The sequence below is a fragment of the Mangifera indica genome, chromosome 1, assembly GCF_011075055.1.
Source record: "Mangifera indica cultivar Alphonso chromosome 1, CATAS_Mindica_2.1, whole genome shotgun sequence".
Lineage (NCBI taxonomy): Eukaryota > Viridiplantae > Streptophyta > Magnoliopsida > Sapindales > Anacardiaceae > Mangifera > Mangifera indica.
The window spans coordinates 23,125,740-23,144,447 of record NC_058137.1 but is presented as its reverse complement, the minus strand read 5'-3'; the positions used below and the strand labels follow the sequence as shown (position 1 = coordinate 23,144,447).

The following is an 18,708-nucleotide window of genomic DNA, read 5'->3' as shown; positions in this document are numbered from 1 at the left end:
TCTAACTACGCATTTGAAACCATTTTAGTTCATTTTCATTTAATAATGCTCCCTTTCATTTATTATTTCTTGTGCTTTCTCTCACTTTCCTTTCAACATTCAAAGTGAAAAAGAAAGAAAGTGTGAGAGATGACTTGGGTTGGTGTTCTTCACAAATGGTTTGTTTTGTCTCAAGATATTCTGAGTATGCTGTTAGTGCAATTACTCATGACAGGAATGCAAATTCTCTCAAAAATCATATTGAATCAAGGGATTTTCATCTTTGCTTTAATGACTTATCGACATATTGTAGCTGCCTTTTGTGTTGCTCCTTTTGCTTTCTTCTTTGAAAGGTTTGTTTTTTTCATTTTTTTAAATACATTTTACTCATTTTTTTGGCATCTTTTCTTCTTAACATTCTGGTGAACGATGAGACTGTTGCTTTGCAGGGGTATCATATCAAAACTTAACCTTTCTGTTTGCTTTTGGCTCTTCATCAATGCCTTAACTGGGTAAGTCTTGTTCATCCGTTTTTCAGGTTTTGCATATTTAATAGAAAATTTATTAGTAAAAACATCATATATGCCAGTTTATTATTGTATATAATTGGAAAAAAAAATTAACTGGCTATATAATTTGAGGGAAAGTTTTTACTGATTAGGAAAAACATATGTAAGCCAGCTCATTATTATACACAACTAGGAAAAAAATTGATTGGCTATGTAATTTTGGGAAAAAGTTATTGATTTAGTAGGGCAAAATTTATTTATTTAGTAGAAAAAAACTGATAGGTATACCAAACTTTATTGACTTTGTAACGCGGAAATGTGAACAATATCCATTTTTACATTGCACAGAAATTAAATTCCAACAAAGGCTTAATTGTGGGGAGAAAAATGAATGACCATGGTTTTAGGGTTTAAAAAAAAAAAAAACTATATGCTAAAATCATATGTACAATTTTGTACGTAACATATCATTGATTATGTATAAAATTATGTACGTTATTTGCGCACATAGGATTACTCTAATGTATTTTGTATATCAATGATGACGGGAATAGAAATAAAAAGGCCAAAAGACTTATTCCCACCCAACATTTTATGCAAACTCAAATTTACACTCGTTAATTTTTTAAAATTCAAATACCTACTCATATGTTAAATTTTGTTTTGACAGTTAGATATAAATTTATCATTTAACAAAAATATTTAAAAAACTAAAAATTTATCAATTTTCCCCTCCAATTTAATTTTCTAACAAATTTCCCTTATCCAAAGTTGAAAAAACGAACATTTTCCTCTTAGAGTTTTTCTAACCACCATTGTTGAGGTCTGAAATGGTGACAGTTGAGTTCTCTCTCCCTTCCGGCTTCTCTCTTCCTCCTGGTCGATCCCCAGTCATCACCAATCGATGATGATGTTTCTTTTCATCCTGACGAAGAGAATCAAGACGGGTGTACGGTTAAAAAAGTGCGTCTATAAATTTAGTTTTCTAAATAACCAAAAAAGAAAATAAAAAAGCATTGTCTAAAGATCAGTTATGTTTTCTTTCTACGATAACCAAGAAGAATGAACTGTGCAAAAAATAATTCAATTTATCTATGTACTTAAAACTTAATGGTATACAATAGATCGAAAGTCCTACTTAATGCTACATTAATTCCCATTTAGGGTTTTTTTTCATGTAGGGTTTTGCATAAAGTATCTTTAATTAATTTCAAAGTCCTGCATACATTTCCAATTTAATAGTTTTAATGATTCATTTTACAGGATAACAGCAGCAATGGGACTATACTATTATGGTCTCCGAGAGACTACAGCTACATATGCAATCAACTACCTTAACTTACTACCGGTGGTCACATTTGTTTTCTCAGCAATTTTTCGGTACATTTCGTTGATCAATATTTAGAAATTTTTTCATGTATGATCAACAAGAGATTAATAAACATATTTTTTGTTCTGCAGAATAGAGAAACTGAGATTGAATACTAAGGAAGGAAAATGTAAGACATTGGGAACAATTTTATGTGCAGGAGGGGCAGTGTCTTGTAGTCTTTACAAGGGAAAATCATTTCATATTTTTCGTGACAAACTAAACCGTAAACTCTCACAAAATGTGCCATCTAAAGCGGACTGGACTGTAGGCTCTTTACTTTTAGTGGGGAGTTGCTTATGCTATGCTTCTTGGTATATGGTTCAGGTAATTCAACATTCTCTGTATATTTTATTACATTCTGGCCCTTGCATAGTCATTTTGCATCATTAGAGACAACAATGGTCAGGTATGAGTCGAATACTTTAATTTTCATCCTTATCCTTGAAATGGGGATAATGGAGAGACTCTTTTTCTCCTCTCATCTTTGCGGGAAAATTTTCCCACACTTTCCTTTTCTTATTACTGCTAAAAAAAATAATAAAATATTTATTATATGTTAAAACATATTTATAATAATTCACAAATTTTAAAAGGCCGTTTGATTTCAGTTTTTAAAGATTACCTTGATAATCTATCTTTTATTCCCTTGTTTGGTTTGTCAGTAATAAAAAATTACAGTAATCTTCCATTACCAATGCTGACGTGACAAGTCATATAGGTAGTAATTTGATTACCACCTTCACCTTAAATATTTAAAGATTAACAAGGTAATCTTGATTTTATTATAATTATATTATTATTTATTAGTTTTTTAAGACAAAAATAAATTTATTTTTAATTAATATGATAAATAATATAAAAAATATTTAAAAATAATTATATTCAAGGGTATTTAAGTAAAATAATTTACTAATAATCTTTTATTACCTTTAACCAAACATAATAATTATTTATACCTATTAAATTTTATCAAACATAATAATCATTTATACCCAGTAATCTTCTAAGTAATCTATCTTCAATGTAATCTTTCTATTTTTGTAATAAAACATTACCTAAACCGAACGCCCCCTAAAGATAATTCAATATGTAAAAATTTAGAGAATATGTTAGATATGAGATATATTTATCTCTATCTCTAACTATAAAGATTTTAGTCATCTTCGTCTTTGTTTTTATTGAAAAATTTTCTCTTTATTCGGAGAGAAACGGGTCAAAGATCCGATTTCACGGATTGAATTATCATCTCTATGCATAATTGCTTTTAGTGGATAAATGGTTTAACGATATGGAAAATGAGACAAAAATTTATTTTATATGAGTTTTTTCTTTCAGCATTTACTATTTGATAAGAGTTTAGGGTTTGTCAAGCAGGTGAAATTGTTGAAAATATTTCCATTCAAATATTCGGCAACCATGTTTACATGTATGGTAGCATCCTTGCAAGCGTTGGTAATAGGATTATGCTTACATTCGGATGTGGCTTCATGGAGGTTAGCTTGGGATCTAAAATTGGTTACTATATTTTACTCCGTAAGTTTGATTGACAAATTTCAAATTTTTAAAATTATTTTCGAGGATACCACAAGGGTTTCCAAAAAGGTAATGTGAAGTATTATTATCAAATTTTGCAGGGAGCACTGGCCACAGCGGCAAGCTTTTGTTTACTTTCAAGGGCAATTGCAAGGAGAGGGCCAATCTATCCTCCCATGTTCAATCCATTGTTACTGATTTTTGTAGCTGTTTTAGATGCTCTCCTACTTGGTCAAGCTATCACACTTGGAATGTACGTATAATCTATTTGAATAAATATATGTGTGTACAAACTGAGATGAGGTGATGGCTTTTCATTGGGTGATGTGATTATTTACGATTTTTCTCTCTTCAAAATCATCCAATGATATGTTATAATCTCAATTTGTACAAATAAGTTTATACATATAATTTAGGTTAGATTCAAATCGAATTTGTTTGAGTTTAAACTCGGTTTGAACGAGCTTGAAACAAGCTTAGCTCAAGCTTGAGTATAAGAATTCAATATTTTTTAGCTTGAGCTTTAATGGTATTAGGCTAGTTAAGCTTGCAAACTTGAAAATTTCAATACAAAACAATATTGTTTTGACTAAGATGCATTAAAATAATATCATTTTAATACCAAACTAAATTTAAAACCCAATTCCAGCTCGAGCTCAAATCCAACCCTACATATAATAATATTATTTAATCTATTTATGGTGATTTATTTTTCTTTCTCAGTTTCTAAAATTGATTTATGATTTCAGCTTGTTGGGCTCCCTTCTGATAGTAGCTGGGTTGTACTCCTTTTTGTGGGCAAAGTCAAAGGAGTTGAAACGAATGTCTCAAAAAAAGGCTCAAGGCGAAGAAGCTCTACCGACAACAGTTGATGAGCCCATGGTGATATCAACTTCTTCAAAACCTGAAGTTGAACTAGATTCTACTACAGACACAGTTAAGCCCTAAGTCATTTTATCCTAGTTTTTAGTGTAAAATATTTGGTAAAAAGCTATAACATTAGCTAGCCATCGTAATTTTGGTGTAATTTTGTTTTAAATTAAAATATATGTTGATGCCAAATCTAGGATTTCGTTATTTTCTAGAGATGGTAATTTCGATCTAATTTTAAAAACTTCAACCCTCTCGGACACTAATGAAGAGACTGTGACGAGGATGAAAAAAATTTCCGTAATAAGGGATAGGCCAGGGATGAAGATACATGTATTTCCGCCCTGCCTTCTCCACTGTCCCCATCCGCATCTTCGTCGTCATCCTTTTATGTTAATATATTTATTTAAAATATTAAAATATTTTTATAGTTTTAGATTATTTATATTTTTCAAATTTATTTAATTTTTTGTTATACTAATTAAAGTGATTAATTTATTATATTTGTGACATTTGAAATAGTAGATTTATTTTAATTTTATTATTTAATATATTTATATTGTGCTTATAAGATACAAAGAAGAGATTTTCCTTTACGGGTAGGGGGAGAGGATTGTTTCCTGCAAAGACAAACAGGGGATGGGGAGAGAATGGGGAATTATTTTCATTTTCATAATGGGGATGAGCCATGGACGGGGACAGGGATTGAGATCCTCTCCCTGTCCCTCTACATTGCCATTCCTATTATTTCCTCTCTCATAAATTCAAAAGCATATGATTACTGTTTAGCCCAAGAACCTCATATATTGACTTGTTAAAGTTATCAAATAACTTAATATATTTTAAAAACAATATTATATATATCTATTTTAAGTATATAAATATATACATATTTATGTATATCATTACATGATTGAGTATTATTTTATTTTGAATTCAAAATCATAATGATATATATAAGTATATACATATTTATATACTTAAAATAAATATACATAGTTTTATTGCCTTTTAAAATCAATTATGATATTATAACACTCTTCTCTTCTCTGGAAGTAGCATAAAAGATGCTACAAAACTTGACCATCATGCATGATTCAAAACTTAATATAATACTTTTGGGGAAATAACCATTTAACTTACCATAAACTTTATTAAATTGAACAACTCCACAACCTTAATTTAATTTATGACACAACAGTTTTCCAAAATTTCATATATGGCCCATCTTTATTATCATGAAACTAAGTAAAGATGAGAACTTGAAAAGAAGAATATTTACCATTTTATTATAAATATTTATATATTATGTATAGTTATTTTTTTATGTAGTTGTGTTTATTCTAATTATTTTTTGTTTTAATATAAAATTTTATTTTATTTTTGGTAGTAAGAACGAGATTTGATTTTTGAAATTATTAAAGTGTCGTAAATGGTCTTGGTATGTAATTTCTTGAGTCATATGTAAACAATGCACAGTGTTATGTTGTGTTTTTTTTTCTTAATTTATTATAGATTATGTAATTTAGTGAATAAATTGAAACATTTAATGTAATTATTACATAACTTTTGGTCAATTTAGATTGTGCTTATGTCAGGGTAGAGTTAAGGCATTCTAATCCAAAATCTGACATAACATAATATAAATAGGATCCAAGTGAGGGTAGGGCCAAGTGAGGAGAAGATAAATATATCCCTATTCTTAATTTATTTTTAATTATAAAGGAATTTTTTTATCGTTTTTTTTCAATTTTTATCAAAAAAAAAAAATTTCCTGAAAGCCCTAATTTTGAACCAAAATTATAGTCTCTGAATTAAGTTGCGTAAAGAAATTAATAATCATTAATTGTTGTTTGTTGCGGCGGCAGATTCTCAACTTTCGGCGCAAACTTGGTAACCAATCAACAAATTTTCTCGGCTCCACTTTAATTATTTATTAATTTATTTTTGAAAATAAATTAATATAAACAAATATAAGACGAGAATGAGTATGTATGATTGTGTGTGTGTTTTGTTTGAGTGCAAAGGAACAGTGTGGACCATACGATTACAACAATGGATGGAGCAGATTATAGGAATTAAATAATTGGCCAAAGGACTGTTTCCCACCCAAACTATGCTAAAATCTTAAAGTTTCCCCCATTAACTATAGAAATACCGTTTACCCACCAATGACCGGTTAAATTTAATAGAACTCTAACACCTAAAAATTGTATCTCTTTTTGCTGGCTTAAACTTTAAAAGCTAAAAGTTTCCCCCAGCCTAAGTTTTAAAAAATGACAGTTTCACCCTAGGGTTTCGTTTTGAAATCTCCGACAACATCTTCGCCTCTATTACTGACGGTCTCTCCCTCCCGAAGTATCCTCTCCTTCCAGCAATCTCTTTTCTCCCATTTGGACGCTTGATCAACATCGAAGAAGCCTTGGGTGTTGTCTTCGTTTGAGAAGACGAAGAACTTCGTCTCCCAAGGTTTCTCCGACGTCGATCGAACATCCAAATGGGAGAAAGAGATCGTCGAAAGGAGAAAATACTTTGGGAGGGAGAGGTCGTCGGCAATGGAGCTGGAGATGTCGTCAGAGATTTTAAAACGAAACCCTAGGGTGAAACTACCATTTTTTAAAACTTAGATTGGGAGAAAATTTTAGTTGTTAAAGTTTTGGGGGGCAAAAATAGATTATATTTTAGTTTATTTTTAATATTATAGAGAAAATGACTATTTTACCCTTATCACTGTTAATTTTAACTGCTTATGGGTGCGCAAACGGTATTTCTATAGTTAATGGGAGGAACTTTGGGACTTCAGCATAGTTTAGGTAGGAAATAGTTGTTTGGCCTAACTAATTTTGAAAATGTAGGATTAATTGTCATATACCCCTAACATTTTCATAAAGGCCAAAGGACTTATTCCCACCTAAGTATAGGAACGTTTTTAAAATCATATCAATAAGGTTTGAAAATTTAAAATCTCATCTATGAGTAAATTATTATTAAATTTTTTTATTAAAGATAGGAATAAAATTATTATTTTATTAATAATATTAAAAAATAAATTTTATTATATTTTCTCTAAAGTTTTAAAAATAAACAACTTTATTTCTGTTTAAAATTTTTTAGCTTTTAAAATTAACATATTTCCTCTCAAAACCGAAGATTTATTTTTCAGATGCTCTCCAGTTATCAAAGACAAAGCCGTCAATTAGAGAGAAAACATCAAAGAGAGAGACAACACTGAAGGGAGAGAGATTAGTTGTCATTTGTTGGAAATTCACTGATAAAATTTGAACCTTAAATAGGAAAAAAATATTATTTTTTAAAATTTAATTTTAAAAAAATTGTTAATTTTTTAAATTAAAAGGGTAAAATAATATTTTTTTATTTTTTAAATATTATTCTTAAATAATTATTTTAACCATAATTCTAACTAAAAATTTTAATAGATTTTAGATTATGGAATAAGTGTTTGGGTTTTTAAAAATAAGAGAGGGGAGTTTGAGGTTTTACCATAACTTTGGGCGGTCATATGTCTTTTGGCCACTTTTTTGTAGTCGTTTTTTAGTAAAATGGGATTACCAAACCAAACCTAAAAGGCGAAAAATGGAGAAGGCGAATGAAGCGGCAGTTTTTTAGCAAAGACTATAAATGAAAGACAGCAATTCCACTGACATTTCAAACAAACAAACCCAAAAAAAAAAATCCTTCGAAGAAATTTCCGTTGTTGCCCATAATTTCATTAACAAAACAATTTTTCGTTTTCGATTCTTTGAAAACATACAATCACAGCTACTCAAGGCGGTGGCTACGTTTCAAACCACAACATCGGCATCCCACTTCCTCTTTTAACAAATATTATTATTCTAAGTATTCAGAACTAGAAGAATGAGGAGAAAAATGAAAGGAAGGATTTCAAGAATTGGAAGTTATGCAATAGCTTCTTCAATCAGAGACCACAATCAACATCAACAGCCATGCATTACTTGTACTACGTTCAACATTCTTGCTCCTATTTACAAGCGTCTCTCCAATGAGGTTTTGTTTTATTGTGTTCTTATTGTTATTTTACATTTTTATGAGATGGGTTTGTTTTAAATGTGTATATTAATGTTCAGGATCCAAGTTGCCGTGAAAGTGACTATAGGGGATATTGGTTGGCCAGGAATCAAAGAATTTTGGACGTCTTGTTATATGAAAGATCTTCCATTATTTGTCTTCAGGTTTGTAATTGTTCTTTTTTTTTTTTAATTTGTTTTGGATTTTTTAAATGAATTTAGTATAATCATATAATGGATTTGAATTGGTTTATTCAGGAGTTTTGGGTGGGAAATGAAGAGCTTGTTAATATTTATGAGAAGAGATTAGGGGATGCTGGCTACCTCCATTTCAAATTGGGCCGAACCAACAATCGCGGTGATGGTATTTTCTTTCCGTTCATTATGTATTTTTACTTTGCTGTATTGATTAGTCGTATTTATATAAATAGTATTGGACTTTGTTAATTTTGCCGAAGATGGGTTATGACTATTTTGTAGCCAAATTTGAAGAAATACAAAATTATAGTGGTAAATTTTTGATAGGATAACCAGTAAATGTCTATAAAAAGGAGTTCGAGAGAGTTCGTTTTTACCCTGCAGAAATATGACATTTTTGAAAGTTTCAGTTTTTATATGAATTATCAAAGGTGATGTGAGCTGAATCATTTCGTGTTTGTTCCAACTCAAAAGTTTTTAGACGGGGGAAGGTGTTTTTAGCAGGCCTAAATGGATGTTTTAAACGAATAATCAAAGTTATGTTGTAGCATGATTTTTTTTATTTCTTTTAGCTTAATGTGTGTTTCTTGCTGTTGGTAGGTCTGCTGACTGCTGTGCACAAGGACTACTTCAGAATTATCAACTATAGGCAATTGCTTTTTAATGATTGTGGAGATCGTGTTGCTCAGTTGTTACATGTTGAATTAGTAGCCCCCTTTTCACAGTGTCGAAGTGGCGATGTTCGGCAAGAACTTCTTATTGTGAATACCCACTTGTTATTTCCTCATGATTCTAGTCTCTGTATAGTACGATTGCATCAGGTGAATTGATTATCCGTTTCTGTGTTCTGGCTTATATCTTAACAGCTACAGCTCAAGTAGCCATACCACTTGCCTTTGCGTCTTATTTTAATACTCATACTTGCTTTTATGTTTAGGTATACAAAATTCTGCGACATGTGGAATCATATCAGAAAGAGTACAATCTTAATCCCATTCCCATCATTCTATGCGGGTAAATATTTGATATTACCAAACTTCCATTTGAATTTTTTCCCTGATCTTGTTGACCTGTACTCATGTGCTTTCTTTGGCTTGAATTTTGTAATTTGTATAGTGATTGGAATGGCAGCAAACGTGGGCATGTTTACAAGTTCCTCAGATCCCAGGGTTTTGTATCATCGTATGATACTGCTCACCAGTACACAGATGCAGATGCACATAAGGTCATTATCTTCATGTTCACATATTGAGTCTTATCTCTATTTGGTAGAAAAAACTCACCTAGGCGTTCAATTGTTTATTATGTTACTCATATCTTTCCTCGTGTTTCACATAGTGGGTTAGCCACCTCAATCATCGGGGCAACATATGTGGTGTGGATTTTATATGGCTTCTTAATCCCAACAAATACCGTAAATTACTAAAAACAAGCTGGAGTGAAGCAGTATTTGGCATGTTTAAGGTCAGATTTTCTCTTCTATCACCATAGTTTTTCCAAGAATCACATTGGCCTTTATATGTGTTTGAAATGCCCAGTTTCCTGTGCAAAATATCCAGGATACAATTTTATTGTTTGAATTTGGGATGCCAATTTTAGTGGCATAAGAATAAGAAGTTAAATTTAAAAGAATTTTTTCCAGTTTCTTCATAAGTAGTGCGTTGTGAGGTGATTTGGGCAATGATTAGCAATTCTTGGAGAAGTGAATCACTATTTTAAATCCTTCTGGCTTCTTTCATAGTTTGTTCGGACAGCCCTTGTTAAATGGTTACAATGCTAGGAGCTTGCAGAGGACTTCTGAATAAAGAATATTGAGGTGGGGATTGGGATTTTTTCTTGATGCATTAGAGTCTATAGATATTCCCTCCATGATGGGAAACAATTGTTTTGGTTGACCTAGTTGGAGATTAATGTCTCTTTATTGTGGATTTCATATTCACTTTCTACTTCTCACCTTGAACAAGATTGTGAGTGTTAAATTCAATATCTAATTTTGATCCACTTTGGGTCACATTTGTCCTGTCTGTCAATTAAAACAATTGATGAAGATGCCCTTCCTAAATTCAGTGTAAGCTTGTAAGACATTATACATTTATTATTACTCTTGCTCATGAAGCAGGCAGGCATGTGTCATAAGTCTATATCCACAAAAGCCTGCATATTTTTCCAGAATTGTTGCAAGTTAAATAATTTGTGTGATATGCTTTCTAGCTGTGAGCAATTTACACAAGATGGTGGCCAGACTTCACATTTACTTTAAAGTTTGAATAATTCATTATTTAACTTGACAAGTTTTGTCTATTCTTATTGATTTGTGGTTGATTTATATGGGACATTTATGCATTTATTAGCCTCCTGATTAGAATAGAGCACCACTTAGCCTAATTTTTTTTTTAACTGGAAAAGGAGAATTAATGGTTTCACTTTACAGTATTCATATCTAAAATATGAGATATAATTGGAAAGAGTACCTTCTTGGCCTTTGTTCTCTGATCATGTGCCTTTCTTATCTTCAGTATCTACTTCGGAAAGCTTCTCTTACAGAAGATGATGCATTTGCCTTTTTAAAGGCTGATAATGATGGTGACTACATTACCTGCTCAGGTTTCTGTGAAGTTCTTCAACAGGTGTCAATTATTCATTATATCAGAAAGACTCATTTTCTTTTCATTATCATGCATTGTTTCTGAGTGTGGTTCTCCATGTGTCATTCTTCAGCTTAATTTAACTGGCCATTGCCATGGTCTCACTGTAGAAGAGACTAAGGATTTGTGGGTCCAAGCAGACATCGATGGAAACGGTGTTGTTGATTATAAAGAATTTAAGGTAATTTCTTTAAAAACTGTTCTACATAGTTCATATTTGGTTGAGGCATTTGGAGCATGATGGAGATATGCAGATGTGATGGAGATTCCTCTAGAAACCTACAGAGATTTATATGCAACACTTAAGTAGGATTTAGATCATAGTTATAATCACATTTAAGAATTTTTATTGCTATCATTGGTTGGCATGTAGTGTTCTATTTGGAAAGACGAAATTAGTGAGTACTAAAGATTATTGCTTTCTTGCCCAATATCTACTCTTAAATTCTTTCTTTTTCTTTCTTTCCTCATGTTCGTCTCTCGTCTCCAACATAAAAAATGTAATCTCTGCTAAATTCCTAACCAATTTAAAATTTCTGCAAGTTTAATACTTGGTAGTACATATCTTTCATGTTCTTACATATTGTGAACCTGATGAGTTTCAGATGATTAGAACTGATATAGGTTTTCTTCACTGCTGGGTTTACTTTGGCTTCTGTAAATAGATGTCAAACTGTCAACACCATTACCTTATCAGTTCTTACAAATGATGATGTTTCATGAAACAATTTATTTTAAGCAATGATGATGATGCACTCACAGTTTGGAGTGTTTGCCTTGCAGCAACGGATTTGGAATCCTACATCATCAGATCAAGGAGATGAAATTGGTAGTGAAGTCAGAGAAGGTGTTGTAAAGGGTAATCAGGAGCAAACAATTGGTTTTAGCGTGAAGAATGCAGTTCTCTTCCCTCCTGAAGTGGAGAAAGGAAGATGGCCTGAAAATTATTCTCTTTCTGATCATGCTCGACTCACTGTAGTGTTCTCCCCAATAAGAATGCCCTGTTCTCGGTTATCCTGATGAACCTCATACAGATCACAACTTTGGTTGGACTTTTCACAGAAAGCACAGATGTACAAATTAAACAAGTAGAAAGCCATGAAAGGTTTGTGCAGTGGATCCTTAAACGGCCATTGGATTCTTCCTTGGAGGCCTAAGTATTCGACTATCTGAGCAATGCTTAACAATTCTGTCATCACACCAATTTGCAAAGGTTGTTCAATCATCCAAAGGTATTTCAGACTAGTCATCACATATTGCTCTCCTCTTTTTGTTAGAGCTCTGGTTCATTTTGCAGGTTAAACATGGAAAAAGAAGGAAATGGGATAATGGTGCATGGTCAGACTAGTCATTGCCTTGAGAATTAACACGAGTTTTGTTATAGCAAGTGGGATATTGATGAAGAAAATTTTTTAGTGTACAGATCATGTAAAATTTATATATTCATTAGCTTGTTACTATTACATAATGTGCAGCTCAGTTTTCATGCTGACTTTCACATGTTATGAGAATTGAAATTGCTATTGAAGCCTTTTAAAATGTGGATTACTGCATCTTTCACACACACACACACACACACACATATATATATATATATATTTGCAGAAATTCTACTGATACTTTTTTAATTTTTTAAGACAAAAAGGGCTCTCGTATTCATATAAATAAAGTGGTTGACGTCAATCAAGATGGCAAGACTAAACAAATACGTATTTTTCGAATGTCAATCCTCTATTTATTAAATTCAATTTGAGAAGGACAGCTAAAAGCTACAAATTTAGTGGAGGTTTTTAAAAGTTTGAAGAAGCAAAAAGAATTCAATTACGTATAGAAATGGGCTTTGCTCTTTCTTTACTACAAATTTAAAACTCGAAAAGAAATTCCAATTAAATTCATTTTGACAGTTGAAGATAGAAAGTTTTCTTATATTCTAAAAGTAGTATTTTTATATGAACAAAATAATAAATAGCCCTTCTCACTTTTCTAGCAAAGTTCTTTTTTTTTTAAATAATTAATTAAAGAGTTTTAAAAGTATAATAGAAGTTCTAATCCAAGACTTCTCTTTGAAAGTTTTAATGTTTTATCAATTTTGTTAATCTTCTTTTTCTTTCTTTATATATAAAAACCGTAGACCGAACAAATCAAAGATAAACTTTATTGTAGTACATCATATTAGGATCACTCAAATCCTAGATATTTACAAATGATTTTTGACCTTTCACCATTTAGGTTAACTCCTATGGTCAGATAATTATATTATATAATCACAAATTATATAGATTTTTAGTTGTACAAAGTTTTGTGAAGACTTTTAACACATTAAGAACGAAGAGGTCAATAATTGGATATCCTTCATAATCCTAAAACTCTGCAACGGAAAGGAAAAGCATAAAATTGCATATGAGCTTCTCTTTTTGTTTGCAATGAATAAAATATTAAAAGATAAATAAAAAGGGCAAAGTGGAGAATGAAAATAGTGAAAGATGAGAGCATGAATTGTTTTTTTAAAAACTTTAAGTTGATGCCTTAATTTAATGTTGATAATATTAGAAAGCAGGGCACCAACTTACATTTAAATTGGTAAAAGACTTTTATAGTAGATTTTGCACCTCTTTGTGTTGCATTCCTAACAGCCAATTAGGTGTAAGATGGCGTGTGATGAAATGCAACCGGATGCGACAATATGTAGATAGAAACTAAAATTTCTAATAATTATAGAAATTTTAATTACTATTACTATAGTGTATCTTACACAAAGCTCTGAATTACGTATAATAATTATAGTGAGATATCGTATCAACAATTTAGCACTAGAAAAATAACACAAACATATCTTATATCAGCAGTCTCTCACAAATCCTAACAATAGCTCACAATAGATGACATTGGAAAATATTAGACAATTGATATTTATATAGTCTTTCAACCTACATAAAATTGCTTATTCATCTTAAAGGTTACACGTTGCAATCCTAGTAAAGTATAATTCAAACCGTATAATGATCTCCCCAGTATTGTTCAATTAGCACGTGTGGGAGTTTTCGAAGATTCATGAATATTGTTGGGAATAAAAATAGTGACAAGTTTTTTAGTGAATTCATGAAAATTAGCGGAGAATCTTTAATAAGACATAAAATTAAAAGAGTAGGTTATCGAGAGATGTAAATATGAGATTTTACACTATTTTAAAGATGATACTAGCCTAAAAGTTAATTTAAATGGTTAAATAAAATAACCCTTTCGTAAAATGTTAAAATTCAAATAACAAAATCTTTAATATGAAAAATATATATTGATTAACTTAACTTAAGAGTAAATAATATTATATAATACACTTAATATAATAATTATAAATTTAATTAATTAGGTTTCCTACTTGTTCAGTAAAATGGCGCTGGATCCAAGTCATAAAAAAAAAAAAATTATCTGTTGGAGATGCTTCTGATTGGACATGTTCAAGAGGTGGACTTGAAGGTAGAGAATGTGAAGGATTTGATGGAGAAGTCAGGCAGGATCCAGATCATCACTACGAATAAGGGCAAACGGAAATAGGTTGCGTGGTTTGGAAGGAACATTTGGATATGAATTTTAAACAAGTTTTGACTGTTGACAACTTCACATAGAAGGGAAGCTAGCTTTATATTAATAAATAAAGAAGGGAGATATTTTGCAAAGTATGCACCATCATTATTTGAACAAGACAAGCAGACTGACAATTCCAACCATCTGATCTGAAGCTTTATAGTCAACGATCTAAGATTCTAGATCATTTTTATGTGCAGATAAGACATTATTGAAATTTCCCAATCAGCCCGGTCTCAAGTGCAAAAAAATGGCTTGGCTCAAAAGGGTTTGAGCGTTGTAGCAGGCCATGGATCAGCCCATGAGTCTTTCAAATCGTGCCATGGGTTTGGGTATCGAACCCACAAACTACCCAATATGATCGGTTTAAAGGTTGGTACGATCTGATCTTATATACATAAGACCTTTATCCTGGGTTTTATGTATTTTTTATATCAATCTAGTTCAAAAACTTATAATTATGTAGACCTTAGACCTGACATAGTCCTTAGGCTTAGTGGGTTGCATCGGAGCTGATCCAACCTATCCACTGACACTTCTAAAATTACCATTTTATGCAATAGAGCCAAAGTCAATCATTATATCAGACGGTGGTGGGAAAGTGGCAAGAACCAATCATGAAAGAAAATTTTGTGGTGGCATTGACACCGAAAGAATGCTAGAGGCAAAGAAAGAAAAACTTCTTAGGGCTTAGAGCTACGATACCATGTAAATTTTTGAAAAAGAAATTGTATTCTTGTTAGCTTTCTTTGTGTCTTACAATTAAATATACATAAGTACACACCAAAAACAAAATCATCAATTTGGGGAACAAAATAACATGGAAAAAAATGAAAAAGAACAAAAATATTTGATCAATTATTGTTCTTAATGCTTTCGCATCTTTGATCACCATTTACATAACTGAAATGAGAGTTGATTTAATGTAGTTAGCTTCTAATATCATGAATTAAATGAAGGCCAAAGGATTATTTTTCACCTAAGTTTTAGTTCAATCTCAAAAACATACTTGTAATAATTCAAACACTCATTTATGAGCTAACTTTTGTTAGAATTTTTGTTAGGAATAAAGATATAATCGTTTTTTTATTAATAATACTAAAAAAATATATAATTTTATCTTATTTTCTTTTCTCTCCCTCCCTCCAGTTTTGAAAACTCTCATTTCACCCAGCGTCACCCTTGAAAAGTAGCATCATTCATTTCTCAACTTAAACTAGAGAATTTCATAGAACTTAATTTACACACTTTCATACATCTAAATTCACAGAGATTGAGTAAGTTAATAAGTTAAATGAGGTTTGATATACCTTGAGAAAGGGTATTAAATAAATAATTGTAACACATTGTTAAAAAGTTTGAATTATTATATTATCTCAAATAATTGTATTTTTTTAAATTACAATATCATCTCAAATTAACAAAAATTAAAAAAAAAAAACTTCAGATATTCAGTTTGCATAAAACTTCTTTTATTCTCTTTCCTTTCACTTTCACCCTCTTCTTCCTCAATTCCTTTGTCGGCCTTACAACCCTTTTTCTTCGGAAACCCATTCCACACTCCCAACCCCTTAATCCATCCTCTTTATCTCAAACCACCATCTTTCCCCCTCTCTGTCTACCCCCACCACCCTTTCTCCAACTACAATATAAGATCACATCGATGACTTGATCCACTCTATCGAGTCATCGACAAAATGATTTTTTTGATGATCTGATCAAGTGAAAGAGTTGTTGATACACTCTCAAATCTTGACAAGAGAGATCGTAGTAGTAGTGAGTTGATAACATCAAAAGTTAGGGTTTCCAATGAATTACAAAAATTAAATAGCAAGTTTTTAAAATTGTAAAATGATCAAATTATTATGTTTTTAAACACTCAAGTGAGATTTGTAAAAGCATTCTTTTTTAATTTTTTTTCAAATTCCTAGATGATAAAATTATTATTTACTTTATAATATTATTTTATTAATAGAATTTGTTTTTGGGCAAAAGAAAATTGTTATTTATACCATTTGAGGTGAAAAAATGTTTTTGAGTCAAACTTTAAATGGGAAAATGTAATACATCATCTAGAGGTGCAAAAATATTTTTGGGTTAAACCTTAGGTGAGAAAATATAATTTACGTTTTTTCACAAATTGTAAAAAATCAAAGTTTCATGTTTAAAATATTAAGGTTAGAATTATAAAAAATTTATTCTTTTTAATTGCTTCAAAATTTTTTAACGATGAAATTATTATTTTACCTTTGTAGAATTAATTTTTTTTAAAACGAAGTTAAATTTTATGTGAAAAAATATGTTTTATAGAAGTGGTGAAAAAGTAATTCTAAATCAATCATTGGGTGAGAAAATGCAAATTCACTCTAAAAATTTATTTACAATCTCCATTTAATTTTAATTTGAAATGGACACTACAAGGCTACTAATTTAGTGGAGGTCTTAATGTTTGTATAGTAGTGAGCTCTATTCTTTACAAATTTAAAACTCTAAAAAAAAAAAAAAATCCCAATTATTTTATTATTTAAAAGTTGAAGATATATGATGTCCTTACCCAAAAATACAAAAAAAGTTAAAGATATAAAAGGTTGTCTTATGCTTTCAAGGTAATAATTTATGGCCTTTCTTACTTTTCTAATATAAAGTTGATTTAAGACATTTTTAGGGATAATAATATTTCTAGATGTATTAAAAAAATGAAATTGGTATGGTTTCTCAATAATAAAAATGATTGAATTTGAAAGTGAAGATTTTTAATACATCAAGAAAGAAGATGCCAAAAGTTGCATATCCTTAGGAATCCTAGGACTCCAAAACATGAAAAAGAAAAGCTTAAAAATGCATACAAGGAAAAAGAAAAAGAAAAGCTTAAAAATGCATACAAGCCTCTCTCTCTCACTTGTGTTTATTTTATTTTTTTTGTTTCAATGGATAAAATATTAAAAAAGTTAATGACATTTCATGCTCAAGGTTTGGGTTAAAAACATTTTTTCACTCTTAATTGATATAAATAATAATTTTTTACTTAAATTTTCTTAAAATAACTAACAATATAAGAGTAAAATAATAATTTTATTATCTGATAATTTTTAAAATTAAAAACAACAACTTTCTATCAAACTCAGATATTTTAAATATAATAGTTTAACTCATAAAAAATTTGTTATATTTTATTCAATTCTTTGAAAACCTCGTAACTGTACTTTTTGTAACTATTTGGAGGTAAACTAATATTTTTCAAAAGACCCCAAGCATTTTTCAAATTTCTAATAACATTTAGAAATTTTAAAAAGACCTCCAATATTTTTAAAATTATAGTTTACTCCTTGATATGTGATTATACAATAAAAACTATATATAGGAAGAGAGCTAGGAGGGGTGAGAATTTAAAAAAAAAAAAAAACAAGAGATTTCTTATATAATTTAGATATTTAAAAGATTATTTTTAATTATTGTTAATGGGCTAAGCTTTGTTGGGGAAAGTGTAATTCACTCATACTAAAAGGAACAAAGTGGAGAAGTAAAGAGACAGAGTAGTGGAAGGAAGGAAGTGCACAAATTTTGGAGACCTTCAAGTGATGGCTTAATGTAACGTTTGTCACCTCAAACTTGGAAAGTAGAGGACCTAACTAGAGGCCCACATGGTGGCGTGGATAAAGAGCTTTGTTGTTACTTTTTCCACAACTTGCAATTGCTTTCACATTCATGTAGCTATTACTATTTTCGTAATGGTGATAAAGAAAATGACTTGACCCATCTTAAGCTTTTACCTTTGAGGGGTTTGTTTTAATTGGGAAATGAGATAGATTTTACAATTACCTAAGGTTAAAATTAAATAAGTTTATGTTATAATTTAATTAGAAAAAACAGAGCCATAGTTGACCCAAATCATAGGGGGTAAAAGCAAGTCTCCCCCCATTGATAATGGAAAAAGGGAGCCATTTTTTTCCACTAAATTTTATTAAATAATTACA

General features: G+C 30.4%; 2 protein-coding genes across 4 annotated transcripts; both read left to right on the top strand.

Moving 5' to 3' along the window:
* On the top strand, positions 1-4,455 carry LOC123211342 (WAT1-related protein At1g09380-like). The gene is made up of 7 exons (XM_044630004.1): positions 1-332; positions 429-491; positions 1,752-1,868; positions 1,950-2,184; positions 3,235-3,393; positions 3,495-3,646; positions 4,143-4,455. The coding sequence occupies exons 1-7, from the start codon at positions 130-132 to the stop codon at positions 4,339-4,341; spliced, it is 1,128 nt and encodes a 375-aa protein (XP_044485939.1). The 5' UTR covers positions 1-129; the 3' UTR covers positions 4,342-4,455.
* Positions 4,456-7,856: 3,401 nt separating this feature from the next.
* Positions 7,857-12,691, top strand: LOC123211330 (uncharacterized calcium-binding protein At1g02270). 3 transcript variants are annotated; one of them, XR_006501389.1, is made up of 11 exons: positions 7,857-8,289; positions 8,370-8,474; positions 8,568-8,673; positions 9,108-9,328; positions 9,445-9,521; positions 9,624-9,732; positions 9,846-9,971; positions 11,024-11,134; positions 11,226-11,333; positions 11,936-12,365; positions 12,450-12,691. XR_006501389.1 is itself a non-coding variant. In XM_044629987.1 (10 exons), exons 1-10 carry the CDS (start codon positions 8,140-8,142, stop codon positions 12,170-12,172), a joined length of 1,350 nt encoding a protein of 449 aa, XP_044485922.1. In that variant the 5' UTR covers positions 7,857-8,139; the 3' UTR covers positions 12,173-12,691. The 3 variants fall into 3 exon arrangements, 1 of the variants encoding a protein (XP_044485922.1); XR_006501390.1 differs by having other exon boundaries at positions 11,936-12,384; XM_044629987.1 differs by having other exon boundaries at positions 11,936-12,691.
* The last annotated feature ends 6,017 nt before the right edge of the window (positions 12,692-18,708 follow it).